The sequence below is a fragment of the Bipolaris oryzae genome (genome assembly GCF_000523455.1).
Source record: "Bipolaris oryzae ATCC 44560 unplaced genomic scaffold scaffold_73, whole genome shotgun sequence".
Taxonomy (NCBI): Eukaryota; Fungi; Ascomycota; class Dothideomycetes; order Pleosporales; family Pleosporaceae; genus Bipolaris; species Bipolaris oryzae.
Window position 1 is genome coordinate 109,130 of NW_006911349.1, and position 22,595 is coordinate 131,724.

The 22,595-nt window shown below is 51.1% G+C and overlaps 7 protein-coding genes across 7 annotated transcripts; 4 read left to right on the plus strand and 3 right to left on the minus strand.

Moving 5' to 3' along the window:
- Window positions 1–545: 545 nt before the first annotated feature.
- On the minus strand, window positions 546–2,122 carry COCMIDRAFT_96449 (uncharacterized protein; the record flags this gene model as incomplete). Its single annotated transcript, XM_007690221.1, has 4 exons — window positions 546–1,492; window positions 1,549–1,770; window positions 1,827–1,965; window positions 2,021–2,122. 4 exons carry the CDS (start codon window positions 2,120–2,122, stop codon window positions 546–548), a joined length of 1,410 nt encoding a protein of 469 aa, XP_007688411.1.
- Window positions 2,123–3,584: 1,462 nt separating this feature from the next.
- COCMIDRAFT_5685 (GMC oxidoreductase) lies at window positions 3,585–5,701 on the plus strand (the record flags this gene model as incomplete). The annotated part of the gene is made up of 2 exons (XM_007690186.1): window positions 3,585–3,649; window positions 3,715–5,701. 2 exons carry the CDS (start codon window positions 3,585–3,587, stop codon window positions 5,699–5,701), a joined length of 2,052 nt encoding a protein of 683 aa, XP_007688376.1.
- A 472-nt stretch (window positions 5,702–6,173) lies between these two features.
- On the minus strand, window positions 6,174–8,492 carry COCMIDRAFT_96523 (uncharacterized protein; the record flags this gene model as incomplete). Its single annotated transcript, XM_007690222.1, has 7 exons — window positions 6,174–6,707; window positions 6,806–6,975; window positions 7,049–7,209; window positions 7,287–7,528; window positions 7,595–7,959; window positions 8,021–8,254; window positions 8,306–8,492. 7 exons carry the CDS (start codon window positions 8,490–8,492, stop codon window positions 6,174–6,176), a joined length of 1,893 nt encoding a protein of 630 aa, XP_007688412.1.
- Window positions 8,493–9,012: 520 nt separating this feature from the next.
- Window positions 9,013–11,331, minus strand: COCMIDRAFT_96448 (uncharacterized protein; the record flags this gene model as incomplete). Its single annotated transcript, XM_007690223.1, has 1 exon — window positions 9,013–11,331. The coding sequence occupies one exon, from the start codon at window positions 11,329–11,331 to the stop codon at window positions 9,013–9,015; it is 2,319 nt and encodes a 772-aa protein (XP_007688413.1).
- Window positions 11,332–11,968: 637 nt separating this feature from the next.
- Window positions 11,969–13,679, plus strand: COCMIDRAFT_96441 (uncharacterized protein; the record flags this gene model as incomplete). The annotated part of the gene is made up of 3 exons (XM_007690224.1): window positions 11,969–12,079; window positions 12,277–12,591; window positions 12,645–13,679. The coding sequence occupies 3 exons, from the start codon at window positions 11,969–11,971 to the stop codon at window positions 13,677–13,679; spliced, it is 1,461 nt and encodes a 486-aa protein (XP_007688414.1).
- A 528-nt stretch (window positions 13,680–14,207) lies between these two features.
- On the plus strand, window positions 14,208–15,442 carry COCMIDRAFT_5689 (uncharacterized protein; the record flags this gene model as incomplete). The annotated part of the gene is made up of 2 exons (XM_007690187.1): window positions 14,208–15,013; window positions 15,091–15,442. The coding sequence occupies 2 exons, from the start codon at window positions 14,208–14,210 to the stop codon at window positions 15,440–15,442; spliced, it is 1,158 nt and encodes a 385-aa protein (XP_007688377.1).
- A 4,300-nt stretch (window positions 15,443–19,742) lies between these two features.
- Window positions 19,743–21,986, plus strand: COCMIDRAFT_26699 (copper radical oxidase; the record flags this gene model as incomplete). The annotated part of the gene is made up of 4 exons (XM_007690195.1): window positions 19,743–20,120; window positions 20,175–20,290; window positions 20,383–20,652; window positions 20,702–21,986. The coding sequence occupies 4 exons, from the start codon at window positions 19,743–19,745 to the stop codon at window positions 21,984–21,986; spliced, it is 2,049 nt and encodes a 682-aa protein (XP_007688385.1).
- Between the last annotated feature and the right edge of the window lie 609 nt (window positions 21,987–22,595).

Below are 22,595 nucleotides of genomic sequence, written 5' to 3' on the forward strand. Positions count from 1 at the left end.
CTATTCCCAGCTGCATGTAGGAGTTTTTGTAAGATGGGGGCCGTGGTATACAGACAAGGTTCTTAGTCAGTCTTGCTTCCCGGGCTGGCACGGTGGATTGGTGACGCACTGTCACCCGTGTCTGTCTGCGCCGCCTTGCTATCACGCACATCCGAGTTAGGCGCGAGAGGTAAGACGGCAATTCTCAACCCCTCTCTTTGTCATGCCGCAGTCATGGTCGGCGACTTGGACATTTCTTGTATCTGTTTGAGAACATGGAATCAAGGTAAGGGTGGATGACGCGCTCTGAGTGAGGTATACGCAAGAGACATGTCTGTCTGTCTGTAGAATAGAATTGCTTAATTCGTGTATGTATTAACTAATAGACATGAAAGTAACGTAGGATAGGTATATGATGCTTTTTTTCCAAACAAAACAAGAAACAGGTATATGGCTGCCCATGTGGTTCTAAAGAATTTCAAGATCCCAAACGCCATCAATGGCTAACCGGAGCCTTTTCCGCTTCTGAACATGCGCCATGGTAGCATAATTGCAACAAAACTAACTCAAACATGCTCCTTTCCTGTCATTGGCCAGTTCCAATTCTGTGGGCGGTCATTAGGATGCGAGGCACTGTTATGATCAACATCGACCTCGTGCGTTTGTGTGATCCAAGTGTTGGACTCTTTGCGGGAATGTGGTTGGGCCTCCTTGGTGAGATGTGCGCGGTCGCTGCTGTCAATGTCAGACAGCGGGATAAAACTGTCATCCTTTGTGATCCCCTTTATCGAGACCCGGCTCAATTTGCTCGGAGTGGTGGAAGAAGTTGCGTGGGAACCGCCGCTCTTGTCTGTCGAGTTCTTGCTTGCCTTGACAGTTGTCTTCATCTTTGGCCATAGCTTACCGATCAGGAATCGATGGGCAGGCATGCATCCGCAGACAATTGAGACGTCAATCTCAATCAAACTCCAGAGTCCAGCGTCGACGTAGTTCCAGGTGATGTTTTGTGTGTTGGCGAAATGAATTAGTGAGTACAGGCGGATAGCCGAGACCACAATGACGAAGATACCAACGCCAAACATGCTCATGACCATGAGCTTCTTCTTAATGCCCATGTTCAGTCCAGCCAAGTGTTTCATTGGAAGAGCCATGACGATTGCATCCAAGAGAATGTTAATGGCAGCTGCGATCCAACCCTGAAGATGGATGTTGTTGCATGTACCCTTGTGTAGTCCATCCCACTGTGTCCAGGCCATGCTGATAGGCGTACATTGCAGGAGGGTAGCGAAGAAGAAAGCAACGGTATACGCAGCCGATAGACCCATGACGCTGTAGACAATCATCTTGAACTTCTTATCTGGGAAGACGCGGAGGTAGAAGAAAAGAATAGAAATCTTGGAGATGCCAAGAGCTGTCACGTAAAAGTTCTCTCCGTAGAAGTAGTACCTGAGGACATTGGTGATCTGGTAATCCTTCAATGTCCAGATGTCTCGACCAAGGCCGTTCTCAACCACTGCAAAGGAATGTCAGCAAGTTTGCTTAGCTTTGGGAAGAAAACCAAGTTCTTACAGTTTTTGATAAAGACGGTAGGAGGAATGGCGAGGGCAAGCACAACGGCCATGGTGGCATCGTCCCATGACACCTGACGACCGCCTTTACCGATACTGGCGGCCATTCTGAGAATGAAGGATACTACAGCGATGGCACATCCGACAATGCCACCGACGACGAATTTCTCGCCGCTGTAGCGTTCAGGGACTCCGCAGCCTTTGCTGCTGACATTCTTTGTCTCTATCACCGTCGTCAGGGCCCAAACGCATCAATTGTGGGTGACTGGATCCTCTTACGTAGAAGCTCGTATTTGGTACATGTCTTCGAGGCACACAGAGCAACAGCGGCATTGAGAGCCTTGTTTGTGCACAAGCACGCCGAAGTGAGATTTGTCGCGCAGGATGATGTGGGGATGACCTCCATAAAACAAGCCAACTACACTCATGTGTTAGGTACGAGATTTGGTCATCTTGCAGCAGGACGAACATACCGAACACTTTGGCATACTTTGTGCCAGAGCCGCCAGTGGGTTTTGTGCTTGAACACCGGCTGCAAAGGCTGCAAGCCCCATCAGGATGTTTCCAAACTTCATGGCGAGATGGAAGGTGTGCTTTTGCCAAAATGCAAAGCAACAAAAAAGTATTATTGGTGCAAGCAGAAAAAAAGATGATTGGCGTAGTGTCGGAAGCCACACTGATGATCAGTGTCTCGGAGGTACGTACATGTATGAATATAAATCTACAGTACGGAAGCCTTCTCCGGTTGACCTGCTCAGAAGTTGTTGGACGTGAAAAAGGCCCGGCAAGTACCGTACATCCTCAGTTCATGAGCTTGACAGCCAAGAGACAATTCTCCGATGTCATGGATCCGCATAAAATGTCCACAGCCAGGGTGACGAAGACAAACCACAGCGACGGGTCACAGTGATAGCAGCGTCGCATCGAGAACAAACATCAGGGCTGCGGAACAAGCTGCACAACCACCTGTGCGCAGTTTTACCCACTGCCGGGGTACTTAGTATGCCAATCCTGAGCCTTGCCGCACACGACGGGCCCTTGAGCATCTCTTCCCCGAAAGCTAGTCCCCTCTGAAAAACGTCCGCTAGGAGCATTTTTTTTACCAGTAATACCCGTACCAACGGCTAGCTTGTCGGTAGATATGAGCCGACATGAAAGGTGGGGGTACAGTGGGTACAGGCATGAAGCTTGCTTGCGTAGGTATGCCCATCACCCATGTGAAATCTGTCGTGGAGAAGCTTTTGATGGGTCCTTTGTGGTTGTGCTTGGGACCTGGACGTGGTGATGAGCATAGGGAGAGAGGCCCACTCTGAGGCGCGGCGGCTGCTTACATATGCGCGTGAACGGCACATGTCCAGCCAACCAAGCGGCAGGATTTTCTTTATGCCTCTGGGATTGGCACGGAGACAGATGCAGGATCTCGAAATTCCATCCCGTCTCCGATTCTTGACATTTGGGAGGAAAGAGAGCCTATCTTGTCGGCGGAGGCACTCGTCCGGGAAGAAGAGAGGCTCGAGTCATGGCGACCGGGACGGCTCCCTCGAGATTTCGTCCAACGTCTTGGGCGGCCCGAATCCTAGCACGTTTGACGCGCGGTCCCTCGACTCTCCTGCCTAGAGAAAATGCAGCCTAGCATTAACGAGCATTTCCCTTTGTGTGAGTAAATTAGGCGGCCTGACTCGTGACATTGCAGACAGGGCTGCCTCTGGATGGCGCTACTGCGAGATTGGCCCTTCCTACTAGGTTTGGCAAAGCGAGAGTCGACATGTTAGGTTAGAGACCGTCTTGCTAGCAAAGCTTGAGCGCAGAAGGGGATAGCTAATCGGTGATCCCAATCACGGTGCGGACGACCTTCTTCTGCCGGCAGGACATAGTGACGGCGCCAGGTGAAGCGCATGCTAGGATAAATCGTGAGGGGAACTTGCCTTTTTCCAGCTCCCCTACACACTTTCTTTGCCACAGTGGTGTGCATATCAACCCTCGTTTTTTCCCCCAGTCATTCTTTTAACTTAATTTCGCACATAAGGTACTGTCACCATGATTGTCATCAAGGCTCTTACCGTCCTTTCATTAATTACTTCCTTTGCGGGTGCTCGTATCATGTATGCTTCCTGCCCTTATACCTACCTACACATGACATAGTCACATGTGCTTACTACTACAACAGCGATGGTGCTCAGCATACCCCTTATGGCGGCGCCAATGTAAAGCGTGCTGCCAATGTTACCGACACCACTACCCTAGAAGACTATGAGTATGTCATTGTTGGCTCTGGTGCTGGTGGTTCACCCCTCGCAGCCAGACTGGCTCTTGCTGGCCACAAGGTCCTTTTGCTAGAGGCTGGAGACGACCAAACGAACACGACCGAGTACAATGTCCCAGCATTGCATGCTGTTGCGACGGAGTATGAGCCAATGAGGTGGGATTTCTTTGCCAAACACTTTGACGACGAGGAAGAGATGAAGAGGGACACCAAACTCACCTACGAACTTCCTGATGGCTCTCGTTATACTGGCGCTAGCCCCCCTGCTGGTGCGAAGCCACTGGGCATCCTATACCCCCGTGTCGGATCCCTGGGCGGTTGCACTGGACACAATGCCCTTATTGCCATTTACCCGTACAACAGCGATTGGACGAACATCCAAGAACTCACTGGCGATGATTCCTGGGCCCCAAAGAAGATGCGTAGTCTCTTTACCCGTCTCGAGAGGTCGCGCTACTTGCCCAGCAGCATTGCTGGCCACGGATTCTCTGGCTGGCTCGAGACGTCAGTGACCGACTTGACGTTGATCGCTCAAGATCTCAAGCTCGTCTCTCTTGTCTTGGCCGCCGCTACTGGCCTGGGCAAGTCCCTTCTTTCGTCGCTCTTGACTACCGTCACTGGCTTGGCTCAGGTGCTGCTCCGTGACATTAACAACCCCAGCCCCAGCCGCGATCGGCAAGAGGGCATGTGGCAGGTTCCTCTGTCCATGAACATTCCTGCCTACAAGCGTGCCGGACCAGTCGACTTCCTCCGCCAGGTTATCGAGGCCAAGAACGCCGACGGCAGCCGCAAGTACCATCTCGACATTCAGCTCAACACTCTTGTCACTAGCATCAGGTTCAACCAGACTGCCGATGGCAAGCCCAAGGCCACTGGTGTCAACTTCTTGACCGGAAGGTCCCTTTACGGCGCAGACCCCAGACGCCAGTCTGGACGTGCCACTGACAAGGGCACCAAGGGCGCTGTCACTGCTACCCGCGAGGTCATCATCTCCGCTGGCGCTTTCAACACGCCCCAACTCCTGAAACTTTCCGGTATTGGACCCAGGGATGAGCTTGAGAAGTTTGGCATCGAGGTCGTCAAGGAGCTTCCAGGTGTGGGTACCAACCTCCAGGATCGCTACGAAGTCCCCGTCACCGGCCAGGCCCCAACCAAGATCTCTCTCCTCAACGGCTGCACTTTCCTCCAGGGCTACGACAAGTGCCTTGAGAAGTGGGAGAACCTTCCTCTGGGTATCGGAAAGGGTGTCTACGCTACCAACGGTGTTGCTTTGGCCATTACCAAGCGCGCTAGCAACTCCATCCACGGCAACGCTGATCTGCTCATTGCTGGCTGGCCTGCTTACTTCAACGGCTACTACCCCGATTTCTTCAAGAACGCCACCAACGGCCAGAACCACTGGACCTGGCTCACTCTCAAGGCCGAGGCTCGCAACAATGCTGGTACCGTCACTCTGCGCAGCGCTGATCCCCAGGATGTCCCCGAGATCCGCAAGCGCAACTTCGCCGTCGGCGGTAACGAGGACCTTGACGCCCTTGTCGAGGGAATGAAGTACAGCCGCAAGGCTTTCCAGAGCCTCATCCCTCTCGACGGCAAGTTCGAGGAAGTATGGCCCGGCAAGTCTGTCCAGACCAATGAGCAGTGGAAGACATTCGCCAAGTACGAGGCTTGGGGTCACCACGCCTCGTGCACTTGCCCCATCGGTGCCGATGACGATGAAATGGCTGTCCTCGACTCCAACTTCAAGGTTCGCGGAGTCGAGGGCCTTCGTGTCGTTGATGCCTCCGTTTTCCCCAAGATTCCTGGTACTTTCCCTGTCATCTCCATCTACATGATTTCGGAGAAGGCTTCGGATGTTATCATTGCGGATGCTAAGAACTCCAAGGCTTAGATATCAAGATAATTAGTCGTTATCGCCAGAACTCATACCCCCTCTTTGCTAGTAATACCATAATCTTATACATTTTCAAAATGTGCATATTTCAAGAATATTATAGAACTTTCTTTTTTTAAACAACTCAATATACCAGTTATTCCCTGTCCTTAAAAAGGCCGCTCGCTTATCGCACTCTCGGTGGGGTCCATGCATCAGTGGAGACTTTTTATCGATTTTATGTATAAGTCCGTTTGGTTATTATACCCGAGTTTAACGGTCCATCTTTCAATAAAGACAAGCAAAAGGCGTCCCGTCCCGTGCTCCGCAACTAAGAAAAACTCTAAACTGACTCTGCTGTCAAACGAACGTTGCTCTTTGATATCACGCGTAAAACAAACTCAATAACCGACTAGCCATGTCGCCACAACTCTAAGGTACAGTACATTAGCAGCATCAAGTATCCAACCCATCATCACACCTTCACACTTCAAGCCCCCGACACAAATCGCACCCTCTTTGCCACCCCCTCCCCCTCCTTCACACCCGCCTCCTCCGCCTTCCTCATCAACCCACACCCCTGCCCAGTCACCTGTTCCCTCTTCTCCCTCATCCCCTTCCACCTCCTCGGTGCCACCTTACCCACCGCAACCTCCTCGTCCACCTGCTCCACCTCCACCCTCGCAAACCCCAGCAAATTCTCTTTAGCCTTATTAACACTGCCATACGCATTCTCCCACTCCCTCAGGCCGATACGGGTGTAATACAGCACTTCCGTCAGCGCGGGCCTCTTGGGCTGCGGGAACTCCAAACACCGGAATACGAGTTCCTCGAGGCGGCTGGAGTAGCAGTACGAGTAGTTTTCGTGGTGCTCAAAGCCGAGCTGCGTTTGCTCGGTGCTGGTCATTCCGCGCGAGATCCAGGGTTCCATCATGTTGAGCATTGTGAGGCCGACGTTGAAGATTTCCGAGGCAATGTCGACGGGTTGGCTGCGGTAGTCTGGGAAGTTTTTGTAGTCGTGTTCCTTGGATGGGTTAGCTGGGGGCTCTGTACTACCCATCATGAATGGAGGAGGGAAGGAGGAAAAGGAAGAGGGTTAGTTGGATGGATGGGGGGACTTACCGGTGGACCATATCCCGTAGTACCTACACCAAACGCCTTGCGCTTCGGATCGTTGAAGTACTGGTCGTCGAAGCAGAGACCGAAGTCGATCATTTTGGGGGTTGGGTAGGCGGGGTAGTAGTCGGGCTGTGGTGTTGCGAAGACGATGTTGTAGGGTTTGATATCTGGGTCTAGAAGTAGCGGGAACGAGAGATTAGTGTTGTGCCTTCGCATACAGAGGAGTCAACTGAGGGAGATACTTACTTACAATAGGCTTCCACCCCTCAACAGGCTTAAGATTCAAGCCTTGCCCGTACCTATCCAACGGGAGATGCTTAGGCACCGGTTTCCCCAGTGCCATGACGAACACGGCTTCGGCCATCGCGCGGAATACAAGCCAGAGGAACGGTTCAGGGAGTTGTTTGCTGTATAGAAATTTAGCAAGATGCAATTACAACTTCACAGTAAAGAAGAAATCGAAAAAAAAAACAGGCAAACTCACCCCGGATGCTCGAGCGCATGCTTCGCGAGATAATCTCCCAAATCCCCATGCTCAGCATACTCCATGAATATATATCCAAGCTGCGGTGAACTGGCTCTTCGACGAATAGCTGATCCGTATGCTTTTAGGATATGTGGGCAGGGTATGTCGGAGAGCTTCTTATGCGCATTGTCGTATTCGCGGGTGAGCATTTTTTCGACCTCGCGGGTTGTGAGTGAGCCGGTTATTTTGACAACCATTCGCTATTGCGTATAAAGTCAGTCTTCATGTAGTATGGAAAATCGGCAAGAAAAGGGGAGGTTGTTTACCTTCAAGATGATATGCTCCGCAGACACGAGCGCAAACAAATGCACAATGCGCTGGGTCTGGTAGTCACCAAATGTGGCTTCTGGAACTTGCATGAGCGTTCGCTCAAAGACCCAGCGTGACCCTGCAGGTTTCTTGGGCTCGTTGGTTGATCGTGCATCGTGTAGGTTTACGAATGCGATGTCTGACATTGTGGCTTCTGGGGTTGGGTCCTTGGTGAACAGATGGTCGCCGGCGGTTGCGGGACGGAGGTGGGGGAATTGCACGAGATGTCTCTCATAGAATTGCCTTCCGCGGCTTATATAGTGGGTATGCTCAGCGGGCGTTCTTTCCTTCCATCGGTTGATGAGGGTTTGGGCTTGTGATTCTGTTTCTGAGGTCAGCACGCGCGTTGGAATCGGGAGAGTGGAAGATTGGGTAAAACGTACCAGCTCGCAATCGTATATCTGTGACCCGGCATCCGTATACGAAACCCCTAAAGTCATTATGCTCCTCCTGACGGACATGTTTGTCGGCAAATGTGAGCAGAGCGGCATGGTTTTCGAAATTTTCTCGGTGTAAACGTGGATCTGGTTCGCTTTCTGCAATCACAATAAACGGCTCTCGACTGATAGCATCCGTGTTTCCCCATGCGTGAACAACTTTCTTTTCCGACGGTATAGCTGAGTATATGTGTAAGTGATGTGCTTCGTTAAGTGTGTAATTGAACTTACTTCCTGTTCGCTGCCAATGTTTGAGTTTGTGACCGATCGTAAAAAGGCGAAAGTCTTCGCCATGACCTCCTTCGGTTTGGATAGAGTGGATCCAGCCTACTTCCAGTGTTCGAGGTATGTAAATCTGTTCTAGTGTGGCAAAGTCGATTTGCTGTGCAGCATATTGTGCTTCAATGTTTACAGCCATGGTAGCGTGGAGAAAAGTTGTTTTGGTAAAATAGACGACATGAGACGATTCAAATCGGTATCCAAGTTGTGGTTGTTGAAGATACAAGGGGCGCTGTCGGTCTTTGTTCAGTACATTCACACAAGTCTTTGTGTCACAAATGGCCGGATTTGGTGTCGTGTTTACCACGACTTTGTCGCAAGTCAAACAAAGACAAAGCATTGTGGTCGTGAGAAATGTGTGAAAGCCATTTGAGTTTTTATGTAGGCACTGTGGAATATTGAAGACGAATACTTGGCTCCAATGATACCAATCGACACACCAAAGATGGGCACAGCTACAGGGCAAACTTTTCATGCTGAGATTCTTGAACTTCAGCATGCGGACATAAGGCTAGAGTGGTACATCACCTGCGATGAGAGCTGTTCTGTACTGAAATATGGCTTCGGTAACGACCATTGCCGTGCCAAAAAGAAGTTGATTTTTGACCAAGGATATCAACATAATACAATCGTAACCACGTGCCCTCATATTAAGGTATTCACAGCCTCCCCGGCGGTCTCCAGTCAAAAAGATCGCCTGCTTCTGTGCTCCAGGGTCCAACATCCAGATCCATAACAGGGCTCGGCAAGTCGACTTCTTCCTCAGCCGCTGGCGGCGCCACATGTGTATCTACCTGCAAACTCTGCGTTCTCTTGAACTTGCGCCGGGGATCCGTCTTCTTGATAAGCGTGCCTAGCCCGCTGTCCTTCTTCTTTTTTTTCTCTACGGCAACTGTACTCGCCATTGTCGGCTCATTGACAGTATCTGTAGCGGGGCTGCTGGGCTTGGGCAAGTTGAGCCTTTCCCATTCTTCCGAAATACTAGGAATTGGTGCATCGTTCTCACTTCGAACGCGTCGAAAGGTACGGTTCGGCGACTTGCCTTCATGATTCGTTTCTCCACCATCCTCAATAGGATCTGCGAGTGCTTTGGCGAGGTTCTTGGGCTTTTGAAGGAGTCCAGCGAGTTCAGTGGTACTCATCAAAGGCGCTTTTTTGTTGGCTCGTGAGGGACGTGGTGAGAGCGACACGGGCTCACTTTGAGGTGGTAGCGTCGGAGCATTTTGCTTGGAATCTGTCAAGGCTGATTGCTTTTTGGTACGAGTAGCAGCCTTCTTGAGTATGCCGCCCGTGGAGAGTGATACTTTGCGAGAAGATATTGCCGAGGTTCGTGATTGTGCGTCGGAGACTTCCGTATGTGCTGGAGACACGTCTCTCGATGTCGGTATCCCTGGGTCCCGTAGTACAGGAGATGGAGCCCTTGGTGCCGCCTTGGGCTTTTCTGCCTTTCTCGTAGGTCTTCTTCCAGTTGTTTCATTAGTTGACGACGCTTTCGATTTGGTAGTCATAGGCTGAACCGTGTTTGTTTGAACGGCCATGTCACTGACCATTGCCCCTACAGTATGTTTAGATTTTGAGATACCGTCGACAGCACGTGAAGATGCTGAGTCAGGATGTATGGGCGATGAAGTAACTAACAACTGCTGATCCATAAGGCCATGGATGACTTCTGGATCTTCATGGAGACTGGGCGACGGAAAGGATGGAGATCTGGACACTCTTGCTCTCTTTGCCGCACCATGTTCCGCATTTGTCAGAACTCGCTTGTTCCTTGGTGACCGTTTGGCAGAGATGGAATCGTCTTTTGCGCTTTCTGGTGGTAGAGGCTGGCACAATAACTTCCCACGCTTTACTCCAGTGGACAGCCTAAGGCATCGGGCCTTGCGAGCCGGAGGCGAGGAGGGCGCTCGTGGTGGGGACGGTTCTTTGGATGGTACTTGAACCGGTTGCAATGCAAACTCGATGTTGGACAAGCGATTTGAGGCGCTTACTGGGGGCGAGGAAGGCGGAGCTGGCTGCCTGGGTGTCTCCAGAGCCCGCACACCAGGTAAAGGTACTCTGCCTTTTGGAATTCTTGGAGTTTGTACGGGGGGTTGACGAGGCACAATTGTTTTAGCAGCCTGGAGCTCTTCTATCTTACCAGCGACTCGAGGTGGCGTACCCGGTAGTGTGATATCGGAGAACATGGCCGGGTGAGGCTCGGGCTCAGGCTCGGGCTCGTCCTCTATTGTGATGACGGTAGCTGTCGGGGGTATGAATTTTGCTGGCTGTCGAGCTTTGCGTGCGGCCACAGCCTTTGTCGGTCTCGGCGATGGTTCTTTTGGCTCGACATTCTCTTCTTGTGCGGGGCTAGACGCTCTCCAGCTTGCGGGCGCCTGACTTGTCTTCTGTCTCTTTGCAGCCCGCTCCCCAGCCAACTCGTTTTCTTTTTCCTTTTCCTTTTCCTTGCGAGCCTCGTATGGTGACTTTATGGGCTGTGCCTTGCCAATGGGTCCCTTTGGCGTCCCAAGCAGCGTATTGAGGGATTTGTGGCGCAGTTGCGAGGCGGCCTTCTGCGCGGTTGGCGGCGCCACTGACGATGGGCGTTGGTAGGGCTTTGTCTGGGAAGGCGGGTTCTGAGCTGGTGGCAGGTCCTTGGCCTTCCTGCCCAAAACAGCGGCCAGGTCTGTATGCGTGATGCCCACAGGCTCCGACACCTCGACAAGAGCGCCATTGTTCAGGTTCAGCTCGTCGCCCTCGTGCAGCTCGTCGCTGTCCTTGTAGTAGGTGTCACCGAGGAAGTTGCGGGCGTGATCATAGACCATGACGCGGTTGTTGAAGGTGTGGAACTTGAGGAAGCCATCCTGCCAGCGCTTCTGCTTGCGGCGGACATCGTGGGTGAAGAGACAGCGGAACTCGGCGACAGGCGCGGTGCTTTGGGAGGCCTGGATGGCAGCAATGGCGGAGGCGTGCTGGGTATTGCGCAGAGGGGCCGTCATGGCACGGGCAGTCTGGGGGGACGCGTGGTGGGCGGATGTGTAGTAGTGCACGACATGGGGGCGGGGCTGATGGTCGGCGTGAAGGAGGCGGCGTGAGGGCAACGCGTGCTGCTGCTATCGCGTCGTCACGTGACTTGGCGCGGGCCTACTACTTTGCCGGGTGCGAGTAAGCATGTGTGGGTGTGTGCGTGTGTATGTGCATACGCAAGTACCAGTACTACACCTGCACCGAATAGCCGTCCATTCACCGCCGAGCCACCCGGGGATACGTAAGGAGGCGTGCCAAACCTAGTCTTTCTCCACTTCAGTCATGCCACGTCTGCGGTGCCTGGCGCTGACCGGGCTGACAAGTGCGAGCTGAGGGCATGCAAGCAACGCAATCCACTCGCGGGGCCGCCCATGTGCGTCCGTTCATTGCCTGTGCCTGTGCCTGTGCCTGTGCCTGTGCTCTCCCTCTCCTCCGTCTACGCCCAACCCGCCGCCTCACGGGCACAGCCACCGCTAGCCTGTCTGCGAATTGTCCATCACCCATTGCTTAACCCCATTGTCTGCCACTTGCAGTGTTGGCATTGCATTGCATTCTTCTCTCCCTACTCCCTTTGCCTGCAATTGCTTGCTTGCCCTCCGCCCCTTCAAGATGCAGCGCATGCAAAGGTTCACGGGCCGTTTCTTGACGCGCACGCCCAATGAGGCCGACGTCGAGGCCATGCTCAAGGACTTTGAAGACTCCAAGGTCATGTTGGAAAAGGTGCGTTCCATTGTGGCTGGTCGCCTCAAGCCATGGCCTGCTTGGGACATGTGGGGTCGTCGCGAGACATGCCCTCCCTGGCATTGGCTTTGTCCTTGCCGTCGACAAACAACGCCCTGTTACTTTACTATCTGTTCTACTGTCTACTGTACTATCGCCTACGTCCTAGTCGACTAACAACTCCCCCCCCCCCCTAGCTCGAAGCCTCTGCAAAGCAATGGCGAGACGCCTGGACAAACATTCTCAACCACCAGCTGTCCTCGGTCGAGCAGCTCTACACCATCTTCAAGCCTCTCGGCGGCGAAGGCGGCTCCAGCACACATGTCCATGTCGAAACCCCGGCTGATGTCTTGGAGCGCGTCCATGGCCTCCACGAAGCTTTCTCCGAACTTAAGACGGATATGATGGAAGAGGTCAAGGACATTGACAGGAAACTTGTCGTGCCTGCCAAGCTTGCCCGCGATGCCTTGAAGCCCATGGAGAAGGCCATCAAGAAGCGCGAAGACGCAAAGGTTCGCCACGTTTTGCACCAGCTCGTCCGTCGTCATACTCACCCTTCACTCAGGTCGATTACGAACGCTACAAGAGCCGCTGCGAAACTCTGCAGAACAAAAAGACACGCTCTGAGCGTGAGAACAGTGCGCTTGCGAAACACGAAGTCGACCTGGAGCGCTCTACCCATGCCTACCACCTCGCTGACGAGAATCTCCGTGAGCGTCTCCCGCGCCTCAACGCTGCCACCTTTTCCATCCTACCTCACCTTCTCGCCAACCAGATTGTGTTACAAAATAACCTGATTGGAAACTTGTACACCGTACTACATCAATACTCAAACGAGCAAGGCTACCCAGACCCCCCGCCCGAGCCCGAAGAGGTGATACCCATATGGGACGCAAGCTTTACACCACTGCGCACAGAGATGGAGACAAGCCTTGGCTTGCTCAAGTCAGGAAAAGCAGTTCACATGCCTATGCGATTGCCAGACAAGGGAGACACTGTGACCGGTCTGGGAATCAGGAACAAGGTGCTGCCCAGCCGGAGAGCTAGTAGCAATGACAGCATACATACCATCAGCAGCGCTGGGAGACCGGCGCGGCCCCCACCTGCCCTGTCTTCAACATCGGAAGGCGCCCCTCCCCCCATCAGCCTAGCCAGCAAACCTTCATACAGCTCGCTCAGTGCTACAAAGCCCAAGATCTCTGGCTCGCCCCATCTGAGCCCTGGCGGCGACATGTACGGCCGACGTCTGTCATCTACATCTCAGACCTCCACGTATTCGAATGGCACTAATGGGGATGGTTACTTCAACAAGATCTCGTCAGCCGCTTCCAATGGCTCAACCCCAGGCGGATACCCAACCTCGCCCAATCCTGCGGCTGGAAAGAAGAAGCCGCCGCCACCTCCGCCAAAGAAGATAGGCTCTTTCCAGTCCGATTATGTGACGGCCATGTACGACTTCGACAGCCTTACGCCTGGTGATCTGTCATTTAGGGAAGGTGACCGAATTAGAGTCATCAAGAAGACGCAGAGCTCACAGGACTGGTGGGAGGGTGAGGTTCGTGGGCAAAAGGGCAGCTTCCCTGCAAACTACTGCAAATGAGTGTGGGCTTGCAACACAGACATGACATGCGGATGCGGGACAAAATGGGGCTAACAAAAAACTGATATCCAAAACTGCATTAGACGGAGGCGTTGGTATCCCTACGCGGCCTTGGTCACTCCTGAGGCTGAATAATTGTTATTATTGTTTGAAGTTTTCAACAGAATTGAGACATTCTTGGAGCTAACACTATCTCCATGCAAAGGTCACCAGCCTCCTCCACGAGGTGGCTTAGCACTCCAAGTCGACACAGGCTTCTATCCAATCACACGTTGCGATATGCGTAGTTGCATCGACTGTGCCACCAAGACTCCGCCTCAGGCGCATTTTGGCCCCCGCCCAGCCCGCATACTATCCCCTTAGCTCCCGCCATCCCATGTCGTCGTGTGCCTGGTATGCTTGCACGTGTAAGAACATCGTGACACTGCCACACCCACAGCCTGCGACAAACTTATATATGGCTCAGCACCATGTTTGATTTTCCCCTCCCCTGGTTCTCGCTCAAAGGGAAATACTATGACTGAAAAAATGCCAGCTCAAACAAATCACGAGAGCTACATGCTCAAGCCTCCCTTCTCTCTGCAGCCTATTCCACCAAACTCCAACGCGGATGCGGATCATACTGAGTCGACAGCTGGAACCCTGAGCCAGAATGGAAATACTCCTCCCAACAACACAAAACCTTTTTTCCAATCATCCACAAGCCAGCCCTTATCAGCTCTTGACTCCCTCCCTACCATAACCGGCAAAAGCGACCACATCATCAGACCCGAGTATGAAATCCCAGAATTCCTCGCCTTTGACCTCGATCTCGCCCGCCTAAACCGCATCCATGGCCACCTCTGGATGGCCGGTCGTCCCATGCGCGCTCGCCCTCTGCACCGCTACACAATGCTCGGCATGCAAGTCATCCAAACCCAACAAATGGACCTGCACCTCCTAAAATTCAGCTCAAAACTCCTCATCAAACCCCTCCCCGAATGGATCCTCTGCCACAAATTCTGGACCGACTGGATCTGCACCCACACCGACTCTGACAATGGCAAACGCGAACCTGGCTGGCTCTGGAAAAGCGCCGCGGGTTTCCTCGTCAGCTACGTCTGGCTCGTCACCACACCGCTTGACCTCAAGCTTGCGCACGAGAATTCCTTACTTCCGACATTTGTAACATGGCATTGGTGGAAGGCCTTTGTTAGCGATTTCATCGCCCATGTGGATATTGATACGCTGCATCAGGTGAATAAGAGATATCAGTTTGGGGATCTGAGATTGGGAAGGATCAACACGACGTATCGGGTTAGGTATGCGCATACGCATTTTGTGAGGGGGTATCTGTATGTGTCCTCCAATCCTGTTTCTGATTCTTGGAGTCTTTGTGAGGGGAGATTGCTAACGAGAAACTGGTGGATAGATGGGGATACAACCGCTACGTCATCTTCTTCCAGCGGAAATTCTCCTGGGTCCTTATCGTCTTTGTCTTCTTCTCCGTCGTGCTATCGGCCATGGAAGTCAGCTTCTCGCTCCCTTCCACATCGCCCGTTTCTCTTGAAAACGACCAAGCGTTTGTACAAGCAGCTTTTGTTTTCGTTGTCTTCAGCATGGTTAGTGTGCTTGTTATCCTAGGGTTTGTGGTTGTGATTTTCGTCGGCACGTTTGCGTTTAACATGGTCATGGCGATTTCGCATGCGGGGAGCGAGCAGAGGAAGAGGAGAGAGTTAGCCGAGAAGAGGAGGCAAGCGCTGGAGAATGGGGGGGAGTCGTAGGTGGATATATTGGAGACGGGAGATGGAGTTGAGATTTCTTCGACGTGTTGATGATCAATGAATTTCGATACTACTGGCATGTTATGAGGAGTTTAGAAGTTGGCGAGCAGCAATCACGGGTTTTCAGGTATGCCTAGCACGAGCATTTACGTCTACCGATGCGTGCCTTTTCTCTCGCGCATGTAGGATCATCGACTTTTTGATGGGGGTCTGCATAGTCGCCTTTTTTTTTTACTTTACGCTTTTCTTATAGACTGTTGTTCCCTGCGCAAAGAAATATAATTAAACTGCGGTAATCTTCTCACTTCATATACTGAAGTGTTTGTTCGATAATGCTTACCAGAAGGTAGAACAACCTGTGAGTGCCGACACTAGCAGGACTGGTGGTGCACCACCTAGTCATTCCAGCACTGCGCATGATTTTAGGCCGACATAGAGAGGCTCGCGTGTCAAAACCGGATCATGATAGCAATGCAGTGGTGTTGCTCGGAGACGGCACATGTATTGACTAGCTGTAATATAGACTTCAAGCTTTGTACACTTGAGACGAATTGTTTTATTCATCACAGTGTCGTAGTCTTGACAAGCTCGCGTAGAATGCCTTGACCTTCGGGTGTGCTTGTACCTTGTAAGGGTTAAAGTTCAGCACTTGTAAGCCGTCTATGCTCGTCGCACGGGACAATGCCACGTACGCCTGGCCCTTCTCAAATACATTGCCCAAATCCACCTTCACAAGTGATAGTGTCTGACCCTGTGCCTTGTGAATACTCAACGCCCATGCAAGGATAAGGGGGACTTGGGTGCGAGTTGCAAGCTCCTGGCAAAACCATGTATCCTTTTCATCGTCGTCCTCGCCTTTCTTTGCCTGTATACGAATCCATCGCTCAATAACCCATCGCTCAGGGCAACAGAGTACAGTTTGTCTGCCACCTGACCCATGAAAGCGCACAACAGGGTAAAGTGGCGGTTGCTCCTCTGGTAAGGCATCCCTGTCCGTGATCTGTCTGGTTTCAGGATCCCAATCTTCACTGGCAACGTAGTCCTTGTCGTGCCATCGAGCGTGGGGAAAATTGGCCCGATTTGCGAAACCGATTACACGGCCCTGAGATCCGTTGACAAGGCCGTGACCTAAGTTCTTAACAAGCATAACTTGTGCACCCCGCTTCAATTGGATCAGCTCTGGTGCGGGGCAATTGGATAAGAGTCTCTTGCGCGTATTCGTGTCTGTGATAATTCCGCCATCGTACGATGGGTATTTGTGAACCTTGCCTTTGAGTGTTTGCAATCTTGTGGTGTTCGCAGCGTCAGCTTCGCGACGTAGGGGGAAGAGCTGAGCGGCTTCCAGCCCCTTATCTGCAAGTTTCCTTATCGGCCTGCTCAGTCTTCGAAAAGTGCTAATGGTACTTGGTGAGAGACGGCCTTCGCGCATCTCGTTCAACATTCCGGCAAATAACGGGTCTTTCTGTCTATAGACCTTAGTCAGACTGATCGTGTGCCGAACAGCATCTTTCCATGCCCTGGCTTCGAAACAGAACCTCGGGTTTCCATCGTCACTCCCTTGCACTACCGGAGGTAGCTGAAAAAAGTCCCCTGTGATAACCAGCTGAATTCCTCCAAATGGTAAGTCCGAGAATCGCACTGCGCGTCCAATGATGTCAAGCTTGTCAAAAAGAGTGCTATCAACCATGGATACCTCGTCAATGATAAGGACCTCAACTCCTGTCCAACGCTCCCATGATGTTTTATTCTTGTGAATATCATCGATAAGCTTTTTTGTAGGAGCGTTGCCAAGCTTTATCCCAGCAAAACTATGAAGCGTCTTTCCACCGATAGTGTGAGCAGCAAGTCCTGTAGACGCGGTGACAGCAACGCGGACGATACTATTCCCAAGGTACTTGACCGTTAAGCCTTCTATGATTTTCTTGAGAAGATACGACTTTCCAGTACCTGCAGGGCCCGTGAAGAAGACGTTCTCGCCTTTATTCAAAACGAGGTCTAACACACCCAGTTGCTCGTCGCTAAACCCTTGTTCAGACGACTCCCTTGCTGGATGCTTGAGTTCTTCGGCCCTTACTTCTGTTATAACAGTCGACTGGATTTCTCGGGACTTCTGCCAAGGAGGTTTCTTTGCTGCGTGGTTCACAGTAGAAAGGTGCCGAAGCGAGATGTCCAATGATATTTGTCTCACCCAGCGGGCGGTCGACTCAAACTTTATTAATCTCGGGTAATCCTGGCTTGCCCTGGAGCGGCTATCGAAAGCTCTTACGCACACATATGGCAGTCTGTTCACTGTACATATCGGCAACTTAACGATGTAGTTGTGGACTGATGGTAGTGACACAGTTGTCGACGCGCCTAGATACTGACGTTTTGGTTGGCGCGTTACTAGGCGAAGACGTGGCCGAAAAGGATTGCATGAGCGATTAGTGACCGTCGCACCGTGATTCATCAGTGAGGCATCACTGCAACGAGAGAATAACAACATCATCTCGAAAATCGTTTCCGCCTATGAACAAATGTACATGTGCACAGTTGGTCCACCTGTTCGTCGAGCATATCGTCATGTATAAGATATGTTAGTGACACGTGCCATCAAGCGGTCCATGCACACAACCACCTAGAGCTACGATACGGAATACGAGATTCAGTCCACTTCACGCACATACAATTCACCATGTGATGCCCTTAGCGGTATAAATATTCTAATGCATAAGCACAGAGCATAGAGGATACGCAATACATTTGTGTGTCTACCCTCATCGCCACTCCACACGGTCATCATGAAAGACGACCATTTCGAAGACTAGATGGCACAACCATGATGTATAGCACTTCTCTCCGATTCATCGGTAATGCATCTCCACTCAGAGTCGCCAAACCTGCAGGTCACGTCTCGAATGCTTCTATAAAATCCACTAGAGCGCAGGTTTCTGTGACCATGTTCCCGAATTAATAGTTTTACAATTTAAAGACATCATTTAGCCACTTCTTGCTTGTGTCAAAATCTAACTTTACGAAGCAGAGTGAGCGTCATATAGAACTATGAGGTCCTGCTTTTTAGCATGTAGTACCTGACGTGAACGGATATAAAACGATACTCAGACAAATTGAACTTCAAGTACTGTTATCACTTTCTCTGAAGAGGCACCTCTTGCGCATATTCTTGTATTTTCGTAACCCACTACTATTGACGCACCAGGCATCATGAATTACGTAACATTCGACCGACTGGAAGTGAGCGGTGGATTTGTCGTAGATCCGCCAAAAGATGACAATGAGCGGCGCTCATCCAAACTCAGGGGCCGCAGTGATGCTGCAGTCTTCGATCTATCCAACGGATACTTTGGAAGTGGTCAGCTGTAAATGAACTGCAATCAATACTTATCCATATGGCTGCGACCTAACCCGACACATCTCTTACTTACACCAAGCGTTTGAGAAACGTGCAGCACGTTCCAAATACGTGTAAACTGGTTCTATCAACAGTATGTACATCCTCCGCGATTCCAGAGAGGCACTAAGATCTCCCGCCACACGGGCTTCCAGAGTACCATAGCCGTTCATACCTTATGCTAAGCTGTCTAATGGCTCGGCAATAAGGGGCTTTGAAGCTACCATTTACTAGCTAAGGGTCTTGGCATTTCCAGCTTTACAAAGAAGTCTCGATTCAAAGAAACGACTGTTCTCTGCCAAGCTACTCTACAAGAGCCGGCAAGTCACATAGCTTAAGAAGTGGATTTCTATTCTCGTGGCTGTCCTATCACTATGAGCAATACATGGTTTCCTGATGCCTTTGATTACTATGTGAAAAAAGTTTTTGTGGCTTGCACCTAGGTGCGATGGATTCAGGGGTTTGCCGAGCGGTAGTTCGCATTGAAGTTGACATATTGTCTGGAAGCGTTCGTGCCAAGAGAAATATGCTTTTTCTAATGGGATCTGCTACGTATGTTTCAGCGATATTAGCAAGTTGACTAGGACGAAATTTGTCATCTAGTGGCTGCACATGACACTAATAATAGTGGTCAGAACACGGCCATGATAAAAGGGTTTCTGGATTCTGATAAATCGGGAATGGTTAGTTTCCTCGTTCTTGCAACTGCATTGCGGTGCAAGCTCCGCGCCTACTGCTCCAAAGACTTGTCAATGGTACGCCTTGGCAACAGCTCGGAATCCGATTTTGGATGTGACAATATAAAATATAGGAGCACCCTCTTATGAAGACTCTGAACTAATCTTCTCACTCATCGCTGTCCTTGTTTTACAGCAATCGTTTCTTCATATCCTCACATTCATCAGCGGCATGATCTATATCGCGACAGCGTTGCTCACTACAGCGGCCTTCCTCAGGACCACGCTTGCTCTTGATGCATGTCCCAATGGCGAGAGGATTTATACTGGTGCGAGTGGCATGAGCTACAAACTATGCCCCAACTCTGATTTCGTGGGACAAACTGTTCAAATGCGAGGCAATGTTAATTCGCTCGAAGAATGCGCTGCAATGTGCGATCAGAATAAGAATTGTTATAGGGCGGTTTATGACCACGACTATCGTTATTGCCATATCAAAGCTCAGGGTGATATGCGTTGGGAGCCGAGTCAGCAATTTGACGTTATTCAACAAAACTTCAAGGAAATCGCTCGCTGCCCAGGCCAAGAGACGTCCTACTCTAGTAATGGTGTAAGTTATTAATCGCTGTCACACATAGAGCATTGGTACTCACTCAATATCCAGAAAAATTACAAGATCTGTCTCTCTTCAGACCTCCGGGGTGGTACTCTTCAAATTCAACGGAATGTCAACTCATTGAACGACTGTGCTGACCGTTGCGCTCGGGATGGCGCATGTGTGTAAGTGGTTCTGACAATTGGAGGACATTTGCAGCAAAAGCTAACGGTTTTCTCCCCTCATTTAGTCATGCTTTGTGGGACGAAACTTCCAGAGCCTGCCATTTCAAGGGTAGCCAGGAAACAAATACGATTGTATGGACATTAAACAAGCAATTCGACACCATCCGACTAGATCTCAAGTTTCCTCGAGCTACCAAGGGCGAATGGTCTGACCTAGTGTGGTTCCCGCTGATTCCTGTTGCCGGCTATGTCGTTCCTGAATTCCCTGCTTCATCACGATTGCTCGTGTTCAGCGCATACAAGCCTTTTGAGTTTTCTGGCCCCATGAAGCAGACTGTATTTGGAGATTACAATTTCAATACGTAAGTTTAGCAAATTCACCGCGTAAGACGTGCGCCTAACTCATAGCAGTGGCCAGACGTCCCTTAGAACTGTTGCGAACACCCAACACGATATGTTCTGTCCTGGAATCAGTAGTCTCCAGGATGGCCGAATCCTGATTCAAGGAGGTGCAGACGCAGCTGTAACGAGCTTTTACAATCCGTCGACTAATGAGTTCACCCGTGGTCCTGACCTCAAGATGGCTAGAGGCTACCAATCATCTGTTACAACCTCTGACAACAAGATCTTTACTATAGGAGGAGCATTCACTGGTCCCCTCCAGGGAAAGGATGGCGAGATCTACGATCCGAAGAGCAACAATTGGACGCCGCTTCCTGGTGCTAAAGTTGGACCTATGCTGACTCAGGACAATGCTGGTATCTGGAGAGAGGACAACCACGCTTGGCTATTCGCATGGCGGAATGGCTCAGTCTTTCAAGCTGGTCCTAGCATGGCGCAGAACTGGTACGGTACCGCAGGTCAAGGTTCACAAGTTGGTGCAGGCATCCGTGATGATAACCATGCAATGTGTGGCATCTTTGTCATGTATGAGCCTGGTAAGATCTTCAGTGCCGCTGGCTCAACTTCTTACTCCGACGCCCCGTCTCTTACTCGTGCACATATCACTACCATCGACAAGCCATACCAGCCCGCCAAGGTCGAGCGCATGCCAGACATGGCCTTTCCTCGTGCTTACTCCAATGCTGTCGTGCTTCCAGATGGTACAGTCTTCATCACGGGTGGCCAGCGGTGGGCTAGGGTATTCCAAGACACCGACGCCGTAGTTTATCCCGAGTTGTTCAACCCTTACACCAAACAGTGGCGGACTCTTGCCCCAGAAGCTATTCCCCGGAATTATCACTCGATCAGCATTTTGCTCGCTGACGGCCGTGTCTTCAGCGGAGGCGGAGGTCTCTGCTGGACTGGCGGAAATTGCGATCCAAATGCCAACCATCCCAATGGGCAGATATTCTCGCCACCGTATCTTTTCAATTCTGACGGTTCGATCGCCGCCCGCCCTGTCATCTCCAGTGTGAGTGCCCGGTCTATCAAGATCGGCGGCTCGTTCACGATCGACATGTCAGCATCAGCATCGAATCTCAAATTCGCGCTTGTGCGCATGGGTAGCGTGACTCATTCGGTCAACACTGACCAAAGACGTATTCCTCTGACGAATGTTTCTGCAAGCGGCGCTCGCTACACAGTACGCCTGCCAAACGACAGTGGTGTACTTATCCCCGGAATGTATTACTTGTTTGTCTCGTCCACAAATGGTACACCGAGTTTGGCGAGGACGATACAGATAGTATTGTAAAGCAGGAGATCTGAGAGCTAATAAGATAGTTGCCGTGACATCGAGACACGTTGTTACCAATTGCTGGTAGACATATACCAATCACAGTCGAAGGGTTGTACCATCCAGTCTTGCAGTCCAGCACCATAATGACTGACACCCACTAAGATTTCCTCCACATCGGAGTTTTTCAAGCCGTATATCCCCGCTTGTTCCAATGCATATAATGCCGCGAAAATCAGGTCGTTCATTTCAGGATATGGCATCGGGATCTATCTGGGGTTGCATTTCTATTTTGTTCACGGTTGCATTTAGTTTCTCGCAGAGAGTGACAAACATGATAAGCGCGGGTGAACTCTGCAAATTGTAGCGCTGATTGCATCAGTTGAAAGAGCTGTTAATGTTTAACTTAAGCTTCAAGCATTCCCCCCAGAATTCATCGAAACTTATAAATAGTGCACAATGGATTTTTGTATAACGTGACGGATAAGCGAGTCGGTCAGGCAAGCGAGTCGGTCACCCTACCAACTTTGCGCACCCACCACACCTTTGCCTACAATGCCTCCAAGCCACGCTTCTCAGTCAATTTCTCACGAGGCAGATATTCAGCTTGCTCTCTCTTCTTTAGAT